The sequence below is a fragment of the Dicentrarchus labrax genome, unplaced genomic scaffold (assembly GCF_905237075.1).
Source record: "Dicentrarchus labrax unplaced genomic scaffold, dlabrax2021, whole genome shotgun sequence".
NCBI classification, from domain to species: domain Eukaryota; kingdom Metazoa; phylum Chordata; class Actinopteri; family Moronidae; genus Dicentrarchus; species Dicentrarchus labrax.
This window is the reverse complement of record NW_026136717.1, coordinates 9,777,511-9,795,740: the sequence shown is the minus strand read 5'-3', so window position 1 is coordinate 9,795,740 and position 18,230 is coordinate 9,777,511. Positions and strand designations below refer to the sequence as shown.

The 18,230-nt window shown below is 39.0% G+C and overlaps 1 protein-coding gene across 40 annotated transcripts in view; it reads left to right on the top strand.

Annotated features, from left to right (window-relative positions):
- Positions 1-6,420, top strand: part of LOC127379623 (receptor-type tyrosine-protein phosphatase delta) — a 353,106-nt gene extending 346,686 nt beyond the window's left edge. For all 40 annotated transcript variants that reach the window (XM_051429470.1, XM_051429457.1, XM_051429468.1 and 37 more), the window contains 6 exons: positions 194-372; positions 642-768; positions 1,023-1,148; positions 2,126-2,280; positions 2,478-2,613; positions 3,144-6,420. In XM_051429470.1, coding sequence (XP_051285430.1) covers positions 194-372; positions 642-768; positions 1,023-1,148; positions 2,126-2,280; positions 2,478-2,613; positions 3,144-3,212 — 792 coding nt within the window. In that variant the 3' untranslated portion in view covers positions 3,213-6,420. The remainder of the gene's footprint in view (positions 1-193; positions 373-641; positions 769-1,022; positions 1,149-2,125; positions 2,281-2,477; positions 2,614-3,143) is intronic.
- Positions 6,421-18,230: the final 11,810 nt, after the last annotated feature.

The following is an 18,230-nucleotide window of genomic DNA, read 5'->3' as shown; positions in this document are numbered from 1 at the left end:
TCCTTTCCTACTTGCATGCAAGTAGGAAATCCAAAGGCACGCAATTGTTCATAGTACTCAGATCTTTGTACAGTCCACCTTTAGTGTCAAACACAGCCAGTGAGCAGGGAGATAAAGAAACACCAGAATGTCGGTGCTTCTTACCCGGCACCAGTACGCTCAAAGATATCTCTTTTTCTCTGTTTCGATGCAGCGTTTAGCTAACACTAAAGCCCATACATCACGATTCATCAGTGCCAATCTCCCCTGCAACAAGTTCAAGAACCGCCTTGTTAACATAATGCCATACGAGTCCACACGAGTGTGTCTTCAGCCCATTCGAGGAGTTGAGGGCTCTGACTACATCAATGCCAGTTTCATTGATGGGTACAGGTAAGTGCTAACGTACTCTGACACCCATTGTCAATCAGATGTAGTATGTAAATTCACTGAGTGAGGAAATGGCTTGGCATTTCATGGAAGAGATATTAGATATAAATTTAATATCAACTGGAATTTATACAAGAGAGACATTGAAATGTTTTGATCTGTCCTCACAACTATGTCTTCAACATTGTCAAACCATTCAGTCAAAACTCTTACGTATTTCCATGCTGATTGTATCACACCTTTTCTATCTTATTATTAATGCATTCCCATAGGCAACAGAAAGCCTATATTGCCACACAGGGACCACTGGCAGAGACCACAGAGGACTTCTGGAGAATGCTCTGGGAGCACAACTCTACTATTGTTGTCATGCTCACCAAGCTTAGAGAAATGGGCAGGGTATGCATACGCTTATTTTCTTCCCTTTCTTTTTGGCACATTAACTTCCTTATTCTGGCTACAGAACACAAAAGCACGTTACAAAACAGTTTATGTGAAATACCATACATAGAGTCAGCCATGAAAATATAAGTTTTTAAGCAGTAGCTACAGTATGAACTGAATAAAAAAATTCTGGGAATGAACACAATGAAAGTAGTGTATGACGAGAATGTTGTGGCTCATTGTGGTATTCTATTTTTTACTCCCTACAGGAAAAATGCCACCAGTACTGGCCAGCAGAGAGGTCGGCCAGATACCAGTACTTTGTGGTGGACCCCATGGCCGAGTATAACATGCCCCAGTATATCCTGAGAGAGTTCAAAGTGACTGATGCCAGGGTAAGCAGACATTGTTTCATAGAACGTTTAAAGATCAAAATTTGACATTGTGGGAATCAAGCTCTAAATTCAGTGCTATTGTTTAGTCTAGTGTGTTGTTTTTCAAAGTCTGAGTTGTAGCCTAACCATAGGTAATTGGGACATTGAATGGATCACCAAGGGTTGACCAATAAAATAATAGTTTTCCATTTTTACATGTTTTTAACACTTTTGTGATTTTATTCACCAAGAAATTAGATCTGAATTACAGTATTGAACATACTGGATGGTGAACACTGACTGGATTCAACACATCAGCAGTCATCAGCTCAACATTTTGGCACTGTATCAAGTATCTGTTTATACCAAACAGTAGCCTTAAGTGTAATATAAGCATAAATATATATTTCTGGGAATTATGACACATGTCAATGTGTAAAAACAAATGTGGTGCCGGTAGCACTGAGCTGCCAGAGTTTTTAATTCCATCAAAGGCTTACACAGATAAATGGCACAGGCTCCCTTCTTTGTAGTGCATGTTACACTGTCTCGTCAATGGGATTGCTCTCCTTATCAAGGGGATACAATATCACTTAAGTAATGCACACCCTCAAAGTCGATTCTCCAAGCACCCTGTCGAGGGTAACACATCAAAGGAATTAGCATCTTAAGTGTTCATGTTTAATACATTCAGGTAAAATGGCAGGCATCTTAAATAACAAAACGTTTTTTCTGATGGTTTAAACTTTGCACCTATGCTAGATTTTTTTTCAAGAATGTCATATTTCACTGTAAAACCCACAAAGGCGTGGATCATTATGATGGAGACGGTCATGGAATGAACTGCCATGGGTTGGCTGTCTGCGAAAAACCTCAGATTGGCTTCCTAGTTTCCCTTCATCGGTTTTTCTTCGCCTTTTTTCCACGTTTCTGACTGATGTTCCATTTAAAGAGCAGGCTCTGTGCATTCTCTCTCTCTTCCCATTCTCTATTCCCAGGATGGACAGTCACGGACAGTAAGGCAGTTTCAGTTCACAGACTGGCCTGAGCAAGGAGTGCCAAAATCAGGAGAGGGCTTCATCGATTTCATTGGTCAAGTACATAAAACAAAAGAGCAGTTCGGCCAAGATGGGCCTATCTCGGTCCACTGTAGGTAAGAGACCGACCAGCATAACCCACCAAACCACATCACACATTGCACTGAATGCAAATATCTCTTGAGCTGCAAATGCTGTATATCTTCACTCAATTGGCACAATGAGACATTGTTTTGATTTAGAACAAACTTTTTCTATATTTATCTGGTTTCTCTGGCTTCACCCTTGACCTATCTTGCCCTCTCTTGCACAGCGCGGGTGTTGGTAGAACTGGAGTTTTCATCACCCTCAGCATTGTCTTGGAACGAATGAGATATGAGGGCGTAGTAGACATATTTCAGACAGTGAAAATGTTACGGACACAGAGACCAGCTATGGTGCAGACAGAGGTAAGGTGTCCCCCCCCCCCCTCCTCTTTCTCTTTTACACTATACTTGGAATGAAAACATAACTCACAAGCTGTACTGAGGTAGTAATGCAGCTACTTTAGCTTTTGTGACACCACAGACAGCACATGGAATCTATTACTGTGTTAAGCCTGATTAAAGAAAAGATTAATTTAGAAACTAAACCAATCTAGAATAGTCTTGACTGCTCTCCGCTGTAAATGTATCACATGAATTCAGAACAATTGGCCAGTATTTCCTCACTCACCTACTTGTATCACGTTTTGAAAAGTTTAGAAAATGCACTTGTGTTTAAAAAAGTGAGTAAAAAGCATTTCACTCTGTACCTTTGGAATACAAAAGGGTATTTCATTCAATGGAAAAGGCATCTAATGAATTTAATGAGTCTAGTTTCTAGCTTATGACAATAGTTATGATAGAAGCACAATGTACCAAGAATGATACAAGAGATTTAGTATCTTAAGATTCATAATAAGGGATGCAAGCTCAAGTTTTCACTCCTTTGTTTCTAGGATCAATACCAGTTCTGCTACAGAGCTGGCTTGGAGTACCTGGGAAGCTTTGATCACTATGCAACGTAAAAGACCCAGTATTGGAAGAAAAAAGCAGAGGGCCCTTTGGAAAGAAAACCCAGTGAGCCTCTCTTCTGAGCCATAAATTCCTGCTTGAGAAAGTACTCCTTAACTCCTTGCTAACAACTCATTAAGTGTTGGATGTGCGACATGACTTGTCAAAAAATGAAAAAGATGATTCCCGGAGGACCAAGTATTTCCCAACCCCAATAAAACCTCGCCTTGACACAAAGTGAGGGAATCCTGACTGTTGAAGCATCATACGGAATTACCTTTTCTTTTGCTTCAAGGATTCATTTTGGGGCTCATAAAACTGAATGAAACCAACACAACAAAAAAGTAAATGAACAATAATGACATCGTCAGAAATGCATCAGTGATTATGAACCATTACGAGAGGCATTGGAGGCACACAGAATTGCGGGGGGGGGTGGAAAAACTCGATGCACATTGTAAAGAAAAAAAATCTGTTTCACAATCAAGTACACACTGACAACCCATCGAAAAAGAAGACAATGCTTGGTCCACAACAGCAGGACATAAAGGACTTAAAGTAATAATGAATAAATACCCCTTTTCCTTTCACAATGTTCATCATCTAAATTTTGGGAGAGGGTAAATTTCAAAATGATCTATGAGATAAATAAAAATTATTGATTTAGTTTTTTAGTACTTTATTATACAGCTGATGTGCTTTTTTTGAACTGTGTGAATTTCCTTTTTTTACACAAATTTATCGCTTGGAAGAAAGTGATAAAAACTTATTTACGTAAATGTTAATTTTTTTTTAAAGCTGTAGAACTGTTCTGACGTATGTGCTATTTTGCAGAGAATCTCTTTGCTTTTTTAAATTTGTTTCTCTAATTTTGTTGCACTTAGTGCACAGAACGGAATTCACACTACCAAAATGTAAGTTTGTTCAGGAGGTTTTTGTTTTTTCTGTTTTTGTTTCTGTCCATGATCACATACATGGTAACTTAATTAATCCCATAAGATAAACTGGGGCTTTGTGGAATCAACAGGGATGAGCAAAGTATGAAGTTGCTGCTACCGATTATCTTAGTTCTTCCATGTTAGAAGGGTGATAAGAGAGAACCTGATGAATTGGATAAGATATATGAATATATAAATATATGGTACAGATTGTCAAATATATGTGAAAGATATATTAAAAGTATAAATAGAACACTAAATATATTGATAAAGTACATAATTTATGAGTAAAAAGTATATGAAATATGGATTGTCTATGAAAGTTTCCAAATTGAGAGTTGTGTGCTATGGGGGAAATGAAATGAGATATTTCACTGGAATGCACATCAGTAGGACAAAATTGTATTCTGATTCAGTGCATCTTTTCTTGTGCAATAAATGTGTGTGTTTTAGATAGGGTTTTATGTGGATATGTCATTCACTCATGACATTGTTCCCCCCGCAAGTGAGGTGTGGGAGAGGGAATGTCAGATGCCAGTCAAAGCATCACTGGTGCATTTTTAAGCTCTCATACAGTCTGTAATTTAAGTCAGAGGGGTCACACAGCCGCAATCACCGCTCCACACAATAGGGCAAGGTACAAAGACGTCACTTTCTTGTGGTTCTTTAAAACATTCAATGGTAATTTTTCATTTTGCATTTAGAGTGCCTTATATTTATGCCTGTTTTTATAATGTTTCATTTAACATATTAATGTATATCCTTTGAGTAACCTAGGCATTTAGTATAAATGTAATTGTATAGTTTATTTACCTTTAGTATTCATTTGTCACATGATGAGATTATATATGCAAATAAGAACATTTCAAAGCTCATATTTTTCATTTTCAGTGGCCTTATTGTGGCTGAGTGAATTAGAGTAAAATAGTTTATATATATATATAACTGAACTCTACAGAAAACAATCAAGAAGACACTATAGTTTCAGGACATAAGATTTTCTGACATAGAGCCAGGGATCAGACTGCAGAATTCTGTTGTCAGAACTAAACACGATGAAGGCTCAACATAAAATGAATGAGCTTGTTGCAGATAGTCACTACGGTCACATTTTACAGCAGTAATTTTCTGATTTTAAAATGGTTCGTCAAACTCAAATTCGGTCAAAAAGATTACATAATGCACAGGTCGTCGCCAAAGGGTTTCTTCTTCATGCCTTAGGTTTGAATCACAAACTTCACGTGTCACTACAGAGAGCAGATACAGAGACACACAATCTGCACCAAAATATTAGTTCTGTTATCCTGACAATCCTAAAACGGTGTGTCACATCCTTTTCTTACCACATTAAAAGTTAGAGACTGGGGTTTAGTTCGGTTATCTTTCAGTCTTTATGTTGAGCAGCATCTTTAACTTCTCCATACCCTCTTTGATGGCTTTGTGGATGTGCATTCCAGGTGCTTTCTTTCCCTTGTTAACTCAAGCAGCTATGTGTTTTATTTTTGTCGACTGCTTACCTGATTACTTTTGTCATAATTTTGAGATATAAAAGTGCTATTATTTAACCTCATGGTGGCTAATGTTACATTATGTTCAAGTCTCAGAACATGTTTATTTTCTCATCTCAGTCTTTCCCTTTTTTATTGATTTTTCATATGCATGGTGAAACATTGCAGAATGGCCAAAGCTGGCCTGGTAGGAAGATTTGCACTTTCTCTATCTTTGTACTATGCACTGCCCTATTGATTCTAAACCCAATAATATATTACTTGAACCCATCTATAAAAAATCTCCTTAAACGTTCACTTTGTGTGTATGTAAATAACACAAAAAAGGTATCAACTCTTGAAAAAGACAAAAAAAAAAAAAAAGTTTGTGGCGAAAAAGAGCATCCATTCTGATGCCATGGTTACTCCAGCAGATGACTTCAGAAAAATCTGTCCCCCAACCATCTGTTCTTGTGGCTTTGCCATTCAAGCTTGGAGTGTCATTAACAGAAATAAACGTTGTGTTCTCTGCTCTCTCTATCTATCTCTCGTCTGGATGCATAGACTGAAAAATTAATAATGAAATTGTAAAAAAAAATGGCTTGTTAAAAAGATCATACAATTACCTCTGATTAGTTGTAAGCGTAAACTGTTTTTTTTTTCTGAATGAAAGGAGTGCTTTTTATTTTCTTACTTAGGTTACATTGGTGGCGAAAGAAGTCTGTATGAAAATCAGTTCTTTGCTGACACAAGTTCCATTTGTTATAAATGAATTCTATTAAAAAATGTCAGTGTTATGCATCGGCGTTTCACTTGTTTCCCTCCACCTCACTTTGACTGGAAAAGACTGATGGAGCTATTTTACCCCCTACTGGTCTGGGTCCAACATATTATCCACAGTTCTCTCATGAAAGGAGAAATTGAGCCTCACCACATTTGAATAGATTTCCATCGCTCTGGTTTTTCTGTCACTGATGTCAGCTACGATGAATCATCAGGGGAACCTTTGACAGATGAAGTGCAATGTTTTCGAAGCTGCCTTGTTTTTAAACACAGATTTTGTTCACCCTACCAGCGAAGTGGCGTAGTACTGTAACACACAATTGCATTGCACTCAATGCCACAGCACTACTTAAACAGCTGTACCTTTTTTTTCTTTTTGCTCTTTGTTCCTGCTTCTCATCTATTATGTACATATTTGTTAAGTTAATAACAAAATTATGACACCAGTGAAACCAGCAACCAATAAATGGCCAATCTAAAATAATATTTACTAAAATTAGAGAAATGTGTGTTTGACATATAACCAGACGTGGTAGAAGACCCATCTTCAGTCAGACTACTAGACTGTGTGTGTGTGTAGATGTGTCCCAAAGTGTATTTTTACAGTCAAACTTTACATGTGTACCTTCATGGAGTGTGTATTGGGTTTTGATCGCTGCCACAAAACACAGATGACCTACACAGTAGTACTGTGCCTGAACACGTCTCTAGATACTAATAGAGGGATAAAGCTGCTGATTATACTACTTACAAATGAGTAACACAACAGTTAACTGGAGCTTTAAATGAATAAGCTTTTGATGCAATGTTTGTATTACTGCTAACAACTGTGACCCTTTCCCAGACACAATTTTACTGTTAAAGTCAGAACAATTAGTTCACAAGGGTGTAACTGTCAGCATAACTTTTTAGTTTTTCCGAAATGTATATCAAGGCAACTGGATATAGCCAGGATGTACTGGGTACTTTTAAATATTCATTCTACACAGATTGTGTCACTACTCATATATAACAACATATACAGAGTCTGGCAACAGCAGCGAACCATGCTATATATTTTTGTCAACAACTCAAACCTACAGAAGTACAAGAAAGTGCCAATAACCTGAAGCAAAAACACTGCAAGAACAAAAAAAAAGAAAAAATGATTTCTTTAAAAACAGCATTAAAATGCTTGACAGCTGGGGAACACTTTGGAAGTCAATAACGGCTTGCCTGGAGAAGTTGTTTAGGATGCAGAAAACCATCCATGCACCCAATTAGAAAATATCAACCCGCATGATAACAAATGACAGATGCTGTCAGGTATGACACTGAGCTTGAGAAACATTATTCCCTGAAGTTTTTATGTATAACAAGCTTTGCAAAATGTTAGTCCAAAATAGGCGATCACAGCGGTGTTGAAATGTCATAAACATCAAGAGGTAGCTGTCTTGGACAGAAAAAAAAAATGGTGTAGAGATTATGTGTCAAAAGCAGTGACATATTGCAAAGACTATAGAGATTTGTTTGCTGGTGTGTGTTTTTCCTGAACCACACCTCAAACGGAACTTATTTAAGTACTGCATCTGCCTTTTGCTTGTTCTGCCAATGTTCATGAAGGACCTCTCATAATGTATGCTGAAGTTTCTTATTTTATGAAGCATCAAAAGATACATCCATTTCCTCCACATTTGCCTTCCCACACCTATATATATATATATATATATTGAGGACATGACTCCCAAAACCAAGAGACTACCGAGATTTCAGACACCAAAAGGGAAGCTGGATGAGACAGACATGCTCAGAATGCCTAAGTATCGTATTACCAAGCATACCGAATTGCGTTTGACAAGAAGGAAAATGTTCACAGATTGCTGCATGGCAAGACCAATTATTGCTTCATCTTGTTTCTGACAATTTGATGGAAATTGGCCAAAATTAATATCTAAATTTCTTGAGCAATCATTCCAGTGCAGATGTCTTCTTCACACCAGACAAGAATACAACAAAATAAGGAACTCCTACTGTCATCAGCTTTTATTTTTTCATCGAAGACTGCACCTCAGATGTGTCAAGCAGATGTTCGGTCTTTGTCTCTCAGCAGTTTTTTTTGCGGAATTATGAAACCAACCAGCCAGTCACAACACTGTGCACAAGTAATTTCTCATTTACCTCCCCTCTTAAAAAAATGACAGCTTGCCATGCTCCCCCCCAGTGCTTTATTTTCTACATCCTAAATTTGATTAAAACATGTCCAAATGAAGGCTAGGGAGCAGTGTGGCTTTGTTGTGAACAGTAGTGAGTGGGATTCAACAATAAGAAATTTCTTTTTATTTTCTCAATTTTGAAAGAAGGAGAAACCTTCTGTACCCAGTTCTACTGCAGCAGAAATAATTACATAACTATGTATTCAAAGAATTCAATTATGTTGGCAGGTTGCTTTGATCGAGAAGTTGACACTTACAGCATCCGCCACCCACTGTGTTCTTGATGCTCCATTCCTGTGTTGATCAACGCTGACCTGTTATCACTTCCAACTCCTATATCATCATCATCATCATCATCATCATTTTCACAAATAAGACATTGTTGGCAGTTATGTTCAGCATGCATCCATCTTCATGTTATTTATATACAAGGCTGCAGGTGCACAAAAATAAAACTTTTCAAGGAATTCAAGAAAAAAACTCATGGATTGATTTAAGAGGGAAATCTTCCAACTTGATCCTGATTCTTGGGATCATGATTTGATTTCATAACTGGTTCTCGATTCAATAGACAGAAAACAGTTCTTACTCCAGTGCACGTATGAAAAACAGTCTTTAGTCCACTAAATTGCAATATGAAATATTATATACAGTAAAGCTTGCAAATTACTAGCTATGGAGGAAATTACTTTGCCCATATGACCATATTGAAGTGTAATTTGCTGACCACCACTGACGGGTTAAATGTCTTTTGTAGAAAAGTAAGTTGGCTCACTGGACTAAGAAAACATAGTCTGCTGTGCTGTTACCAAGATTACATTCCCCAGCAGTGAAGACAATCCTTTCTGTTATACAGATGTACTGACGTAGGTCTGTTAAAATCAAACAGACTTAGTATGAAGTATTTCCAAAATAGTTAACTTTTTGTTAATTCTTAAGTTAATTAACCCAAAATGTGCCCAAAAGCTCATCTTCTTCTGGGTGCTGCACTGTGCTGTCGCGTGAATTCTACTGTTACATTGCCAATGACATACAGACAAAATTAGAATCAGAATTGTCTCGTGAGAGATAAGAATCATGACTCTCATAATACTCTTCTATATTTCCTGGATTGTCGCAACACCTTATCTCATTCATAACCTCTTCATTAGGTTTAGTATCAAACACACTTTCACTTCTGACAAATGTTGTAAAATGTGATCTTGTTCACCATCCTTTGATGTAACATCTTTTAAAATTGTTAGACCATAGGAGAGGGCCTAGTTTCATCTTTAAGCCCTTACTATTCTTTAAATAGCTTTTTCAACTCCCCAAAAATAACTAAACAGAATGATCTCAGTGAATATAAAGCACAAAGCTTTCCACCGTGACGTGTGAAATTCAAACACTTGCCCCACAATGACATTTTCAGTTGCAGTGGAATACAAAAATTGTCTTAATTACTGGGTTAACTACAGCCAGTTTAGTTACATCTTTAATATGTACTGTTTTGTGGCCGTTTACACCCAAACCCAAAAGTGCCAAACCCTAGCAGTGATTTCATTGATGTATTAAGCTCACACCCTTGTCACCAATTCACTGTCACAGCTGGCGTCCGGCAAAAGCTGATATTAACCTTGAGAGCTAAGCAGCTGAGTAAACACACATTGCACTTCCTGGATTCTTGGCTTGACTGGACTAAAGGCACAATGTAGAACAAGTGGAGCGACTGTGTGCTGCAAATTAAATGGACAGCTATGGGTCTGCGAGCAGCGCAACCCGGGGGCCTCTTGCCGGCAGAATGGTGAAGGCTGTTGTGCGGCACAGAGACAGACACCATGCCCTACAGCAGGCTGATGATGATGATGATCCATACGGGGATCCTCAATCGAGCAGGCTCCCAGTTCAGCGATGACGAACCCAGATAAGAGCTGACACTGCTGCCAACGCTACATTGACTTTGTCTGCACATCACATTAGAGCTACTTTAGAAGCAAAGGGGGGGTTTGACCTTTAAATACTACTGCAACAGCACAGGGAAGAAAAGGAAGACAAACACAAAAAGCTGTTAAAAGAATGCGGTTATCAGCATGATTACACGTTTTTGTTTGTCTTTGAAGTGCTCATTATTGCTAGCTAGTTCGGTGAAAACAAGTTGAGAGAGGATGGGGGGGGGGGGTTCTTCAACTGACTGACCAAGTAAAACAAGAGGGAGAGAAAATAGGGAGATAATAATTGATGAAAATGGAGAGGGATAGGGCAGAGATGACTTCGTGGAAAGGTTGACTGGTGACTGGAGAGTGATAGTGAGAGAGAGGGCTAGAGAGAGAAATCCAGCGTGAGCCAACAGTTGCCGCAGTGTGAAAACCTCTGAAGGTTAATTTCTCCCGCTCAGCATCTTGCCAATATCCCTGCGATCAGAACCTCTGTAGGCCAGCCATCTGCTTCCCCTTCTCTCTCTGCCGCTGCACTCCTCATTCCTAGTTGGCTTCATCAGGGAGTGGACATGCACCAGGGCACTTTTAGAAACTAATCTCTGAATGTGGATGGGGGGGTCTGGCATTTAAGCTTTTTACCAAAAACGCTATAGTTTTGAGTTTGATCATGAGGTGATATTTTTTACTTTGCTGGTGAAAATGTGTGTATAATCAATGAACTTGTATTAATAATTACTTACATTGGTAGATTACTATATACAGTACATCCAACAGTGAGAGTGCAACAAAGTATTTACTCACGTTTCAAGGCTGAAACAACTAACAATTCTTTCCATTATTGATTGATCTACCAATCATTTTCTCAATTAATCCATTTATTGTTTGGCATCTTGTGAGTGAATGTATTTGCTGAGATATCTTGAAATGTCAGTGCAAAATCCTAACATATGACTTACTAACCAGTGTGCTGGTCCCTGCTGTGCATCCCACAAAATGTGTTTAACTGTTACTTAACACATCAGAGTGATCATTGACAGAAGCAAAGTGGTTAAAAACAGTAGTATGTACTGCCGTCAAATGAATATTTAACCAATATTAAATTAATATTTTTCTTCTAAAAAATCAAACCATATGTTAATTCAAGTTTCTTAAATGTTGAGCTTGGAGTTATTTCCAAAAACGTCCTAAAATCAAACGATCGGCATCCCCAGTGACCTTTTAGACCTGACAAACAAAAGGAATATATACAATATACAAGCTAGTTGAAGCCCATTGGAAGTTCAAAGCACACATCAATTATCCTGTCAAGTCCGGAAAAAAAAAGAAAGAACAGGAAATATAATTTACGGGCTCCCCGACAGGTTTTTGTTGCAACCTAAAGCAATAATACACCTTTAGTTCGGTGCTCAGCTGCAATCTTTTCATACACTGCCACTTCACCAATGGGATAAGTACTAAGGGTATATTTTTTGTGACCTCAGTGTCAATTATTCTGGGTATGGCTCTGTGGAGGACTTCATTCCCTAATCAAAATAAATGGCCAGGGCAGCAGAAAGTGAATGGAGCTAAGCCCCCAATATTCCTACGAGACAGGAGGGGGGTTTGGGCCACAAACAAATCCATTACCACAAGGTAAATAGGACGGATCAGCACTCTTGGCCCATTTGAATGGTTCTAGCTCCGTGACCACCCCTGCACAGGATTCTTCCATTTTAGACGCAGAAGCTGATAGCAAGAGTTTCTTTTTTTTTTTTCCTTGCACACCACCCTGCAGTCAATCTTACATAATACATTCTGATGATAAAACTCTTCCGCGTATGGCAGCTCTGCTAACTGAAAGTGGCTGTGACTAACTCACTGTAATAGGAAAATTCAGCTTCCTGCATATAATGGGTAAAACACGGAGGAAGTGTAAGTTCAAACTTTAATGCAATGCTGTAGCCTAATGTGGTCTTAAGCAATTCATCGAGGGGTCGGAGGTGGTGGTGGGGATGTAATTAAAAATGCGGCCCCCCTCCTAATTTTTGCTTCACCAGCTGGGAGTCATTCCACTGTCAGGGTGTATATAATTTTCAGCTGATGGTGGAGACAGTTCTGCTCTAAGGCACTATTTTTTTTCACAGAAAGATTGCTTTTAGGGGGCTCCTCATACACAGCATGGGTTTCATATTGTCCATCTTCGTTCTGATGTCTTGCTCACAATCGTTCTGATTTTGACGTTAGATAAAAACTATCAGGGATAATATGAAACGGCCGTGAACGGCCATATGCTGAACCACAGAAGCTGTGATCAAAGGCATCTAAGTCAAGGTTGTAGAAGACTGTAATGAGGAATAAGTAAGAGATTTTAGGACTGTGTTGGACTTGGATTCACAACGCTACTTCAGTTTCATCCAAACATGAATTGAAAATATTTTTAACCCTTAAAACGTGCTACGAGGAGTTTTAACTGGTCATGAAACAGTTGCAATTTATTACTAATGCCTCTCTATGATCTACATAAACAGACCATCAGCAAGAAGATTGGCTATTTCTATACAGCTATATACCTTTATCTATAGGTATTCTGAATTCATGCCATCGGGTAATTTTCAGGCAGATTCCCCTTAAAATCAGTGGTAGAAACACTTCCACTTCCGTCTACAGGGACCGCCAAAGATCAACACAAAATGAGGGTTCCTTGGAGGGGTTTAACCAATTCCGAGCACTTTGAAGAGTCGGCAAACGGCACTCAATTTAAAGTACTGCTTCAAGAGGACTACTGAGTCAATCTTTCATCTGTTGCAACTGCTTTCACAGTTGTAATAGTTCTTTTGCCCTACACCTGGGAGGTTGTTAAAGCATATCCACTATTGAAGGCCAAGGCTAAGAGTTGGCGGCCTTCAGCGCGGTCGGTGGCAGATTCCATTTTCTCTGCTAGGCAGGGATTCTCACCTGAAGCTACTGGAGCACAGAAATTGTTGTCATTTAAAAAAACATTTAGGGGTACCTCTATCTGCTAGCCTACGGTTTAGGTGTGGGGTGATCAATGTATTGTGACATCAAAAGTGGTAACTCATTAAGTGCATGGTAATGAGGGATTTTATGGTTGGCATGAGTAAATCCTTGAAAATGTGTGTCCAAAGTGTTGTCAGTGATACTGCTGTGCCCTTTAGCAGACAATTGGAAAAGCATTGTGTTTTGTTATGCAACAAAGTTTCAAACAATGGACTGACAAATAATTCTAATCAAACCATCAATTCATACAGAAATACTAAACAGGCTTAAAAACTGTTACCTTGAAATAAGCTTTTCTTTACCTCATGTAATACATTAGAATAGAGCTGAACAAATTCCCCAGAGAGCAAGTAAAGCAGGAAAGAGGGGATGGTTGACTGCTACAGCTGAGGGCCATACAAGAGCATTTAACTAGCAGAGATTAACTACTGTATTCCCACTGGTGGCCTAGATGTCCTAGTGTACCGCCTCAGGGAGGAGAGATACCAGAGAGGGAGCGTGGCGGGAGTAAAGGAAAAAGGAGGTGGGGGTGGAGTGTCCATGTAGTGCTGACAGCTTTAGTCACTTGAGACTATAGAGTGACAGGTGATACAAAACAAAAACAGCCTCCCTGCCTCCAGAGTTTTTTTGCCGTTGCACTGCAAGGTTGTGGTTGCTTTGTCATGTTGAGTATCACATGAAATTATAACCTAATGATGACGGTATCCAAACCTGGCAAGCAACAACAGTGTATATTAAGAAAAAAGAATATCGTGACTTGTCCCAAATTACTCCAACTTGACTTAAATTCTATTTTTAAAAACAAACAGCAGATGTGTTCACTAGTCAATTTATTCCTTCCTGGAAACTGTCTCTCACTTTACCACTGTCTTGATATGTACCATACCTGAACATGGCAGAAATCACTTTAACTCCAACGGACACATTTGGGGAAGTTCCTCTAGTTGCTCCTGATCCATCTGTGACATTTTGTCAGGGCCATTGCTTGTTAGCATTCATAACATCACAGCCATACCCACTGGCATTCATGCTATAAAAACTATATGTTGTATATCACCGAATTCAGTCACAGAAAATTCAGATGTCAAGTTGAGTTGAGTACGTCTGGGTTTCAGTGCTGTGCAATCAGCAGTCATCTAGTCAAATGACAAAAATCCTCCCCCTTCAACTTTAAATTGATTGTAAGTTAATTCTGTTTCAGTTGCTCTGTTTTTTAGGAATACAATTAATCAGGCATTTTGCAAGCAATTATGGTTTTGAACCACAGTGAACTGTAGTTTTCCAGCGATAAACTGCCATTTGAAGCATTTAAAAAAAAAACTAGGGGTCTAATCAAGTGTAGTTACACAAGGTTTGAAGACAATCAATAATGCTGGCAGATCGCCATATCTTGTCCCTCTCAATACAACACATTTCACAAAAAAAAAAAATCAGTTGCGATTCAAGTGTAACTGCAGTTTAATTATTACACAAACACACATGATGTATGACATTATCATCTACTGGCAGGGTAATTGATAAAAGTTTAAAGTTCGCCCATCTTGGTAATTGGGGCTTTATTGTTCTCACAGTCCATTTTCCAGAACCTTACAGCAACTGAAACAATTGAGACCACCAACGAGGACAATGGACGACGTATATCAACAGTGTGCACTGTAGGCTTCCTCCATGTCTTATGTGTCTTTGGAATATATAAATGCAGGGAACACACAGCAGGACTACTTTGTCTTTTTTTTGGCCTGCCTTGACCGCCTACCATTTTCCCTTCCCCCCCTTGCATCTTTCCACTGTGTTTCTGCCTGGAAGTGGAACCGATCGTTCTGGATTCTCTCTTCTATCACTGAAAAAAGTCTATCTACTTGTGATGCAGAGCAGGCTAAGAAGCGCAGGAGTATGGCATGTCTCCAGCAACGTTGCTTCAGAGAGGAGGAGTGCAGCATTTTGTATGCAGGCAGGATTAGCCTAATTGAAGTGTCAGCCTGAGAAAATTGTGGATGCGTGCGGGTTAATGTCTGGGTATAGCAGAAGCTTCACTCATCTTGGCGATGATGAGGAATTTGGCTATCATTGCAGGCCTCATTTGATGATTGTGTGTGTGTGTGTGTGTGTGTGTGTGTGTGTGTGTGTGTGTGTGTGTGTGTGTGTGTGTGTGTGTGTGTGTGTGTGTGTGTGTGTGGACCCCACCCTATGGTGATGCTAATTGTAAAACCTACCATCTAGTGTATTTATGATGCTGAGACAGCAAGGTGGAAGCTGTTGGCTATATAATTACTTTACACCACTGGGCCATTACATTAAGAATTCACAATTAAAAACAGCAGTAGTCTTGATTAATTAAATTTATGTGCAAACTTGTGAACAAACTGATGAACGCACATGTTGGCCTCTAACACTCTACATTAAAGTGGTGTGAGTTGAATTGCACAGCTCGCATATTTCTTACTCTCTCTCTGTTCCTATCAGTTTAATTGTCAATGTAATTGAAATGTGTCAGTGTGACAGTGGTAACCATGAATTAAGGCTGAACCTGAGAGAGGGAAATGAAATGATACAAGCTGCATTGAAGTCACACTGACAGAGCGGCACAATTTCCCCCGACATAAGTACACACGAGAGCTATTATTGCCTTGTCAAGGCATGGAACCAAAATGACTACCTTAAACAGGTCTCACTCACCATCCTCACAGCATATCCAGCGAGATGAAGTTGAAGGCTTTAGTGCTTTCACAAGACTTTTAGAACAGAGTTGGTGCTAGAACAGCATGACAGCACTTTGCCTCTTTTTGAAACAAATACCAATACCTAATTTCACACAACACTTAGCTTTCAGTTTCCCTGTTAAACAACTAGATTTAGTCTTAAAAACCCCACCAGTGGCACCTATCCTTTGTGGGAAAGCATTTTTTGCTTTATCATCACAGTTGCCCGAGCCCTCAAGCAAAAGAGCTACATTTCTATTAATTTACCAGAATAAAACAGAGGCCGCGCTGCCTCCATAGCTACTTTCAGTTCTAAATGTAAAGCAAAAAATACAAGACTTTTTAATAGCCATTTGCTGTGGCATGCAAGCAAGTGAAAGTTTTAGCTGGTGACGGTCAATATCGTGCTGATCCATCTTGCTGGTGGCAAATTTCATCATCTGGTTGTTGTCTGAACTGTGTACTCTCTGGTGCCAGTCTGTAAAATGTACGCTTTGTCAAAGATGGTCTACTTGACAAGGTATCACCACTGTAGACTGCAATTTGCCAAGTTAAATCTTCTACATCTAGGTCCTTTTCTGTGAGGTAGTTAGCATTTTGCTAGGTAGTAAAACTATTAAACCCAAGTGGTGAACTCTAAGGGTTTATTTTCAATGTGTTCATCTAGCATAGAGAAACTATGAATAATTGTACCCTTATTGCCAGCTGGGCAGTAACAGCATGTCATGTTTGCTCCAGTGAGATACTGAACACAACATTTCTGTGGACCTCCTTAATGGAGTTCTCCTTTCATGTCTTTACATTCAATAAGGTGAGTGAATGCCATCACCAGCAACAGCAATTTGGGTGCCAAAACAAAATGTTGAGTGAAGCAATCAACACACAGAGACAGATGCAATTATGTGACACCTCAATCCCTATAATAAATAGTAGTTCTTATCACCCGTGCTCATATATGTGGTCAGACTAAAAAAAAAAACCTATGTAGAAAGAAAATATACTGAAGCAAACTGCTATGTGTAATCCATCATATAGCTTATAGGTATCAATTTATACAATCTACCAATCATTCTGTAACTGTTGAGTCCAAATAACCAATATAAGAGTGGTTACATTCAATCTATAACCAAATCTATAACGTATTCAGCATAGAGCAGCCTACACTGCTGAGACAAACATATTTTGTAGCAGTTATTTGATTACTACACAGCAAAAGGCCATTCAAAAGAACACTTTGTATAAACCATAACTTAAGTATAGGAAGGATCTCACTGGATGGAGGATGGGTTTCCCTTGATAAAGTCAATTAAGTTAATGTGTATGAGATGGGATTGGCAGCTTTGCTCATGTCCACTCCGGGGTTACCCTGCTGGAAGACCACCTTGCAGTTTAATATTGCTGAGTCATTTGATCCTGAAGATGAGGTCAGCCTTAAATGCTGCTGTACTGATATGGCACCAATAGTGATTTTACTGAAAGGTGTAGCTGTCAAGGTAAAGACCTCTGTGAGTCCTTATGCCAGCTCACCCCACTGTCATAGAAACCATATGGGGAAAAAATCCAACAATAGCTACTGAGGCTCATGAATATAACCTATAGTATGCTCCTGACACAACCACATGATGCTAAATAGCCATTATTTTACAGAAACATTTTCACCTAATGAAAACCTCCAATAATGACGTAATGAAAATCAAGCCCATCTAGAAGCCCTGTCTGAGAGCATGGAGCCCACTTTGTAGGAGGTAAACACCTAAATTACAGTTAATTTACACTGATGAGAAAGAGTGGGCGAGCAACTGGTAAATACTCTGTACAACTGTAGCCAGTGTCTTAAGAAGAGAGCCCTGCTCAGAGACACATGTGGGATGGATTAGTGTCTTCTTGTTTATTGCGCTTTAATAGGATTTGATTTTATAGATTGTGTTGGCAATTCCTCCTCCACCAAAAACGCCATCTGAGGGCTGAGAGATATATAATATGGATTAAGAAATGCCTTCTTTGAGAAAAATGTGTCCGT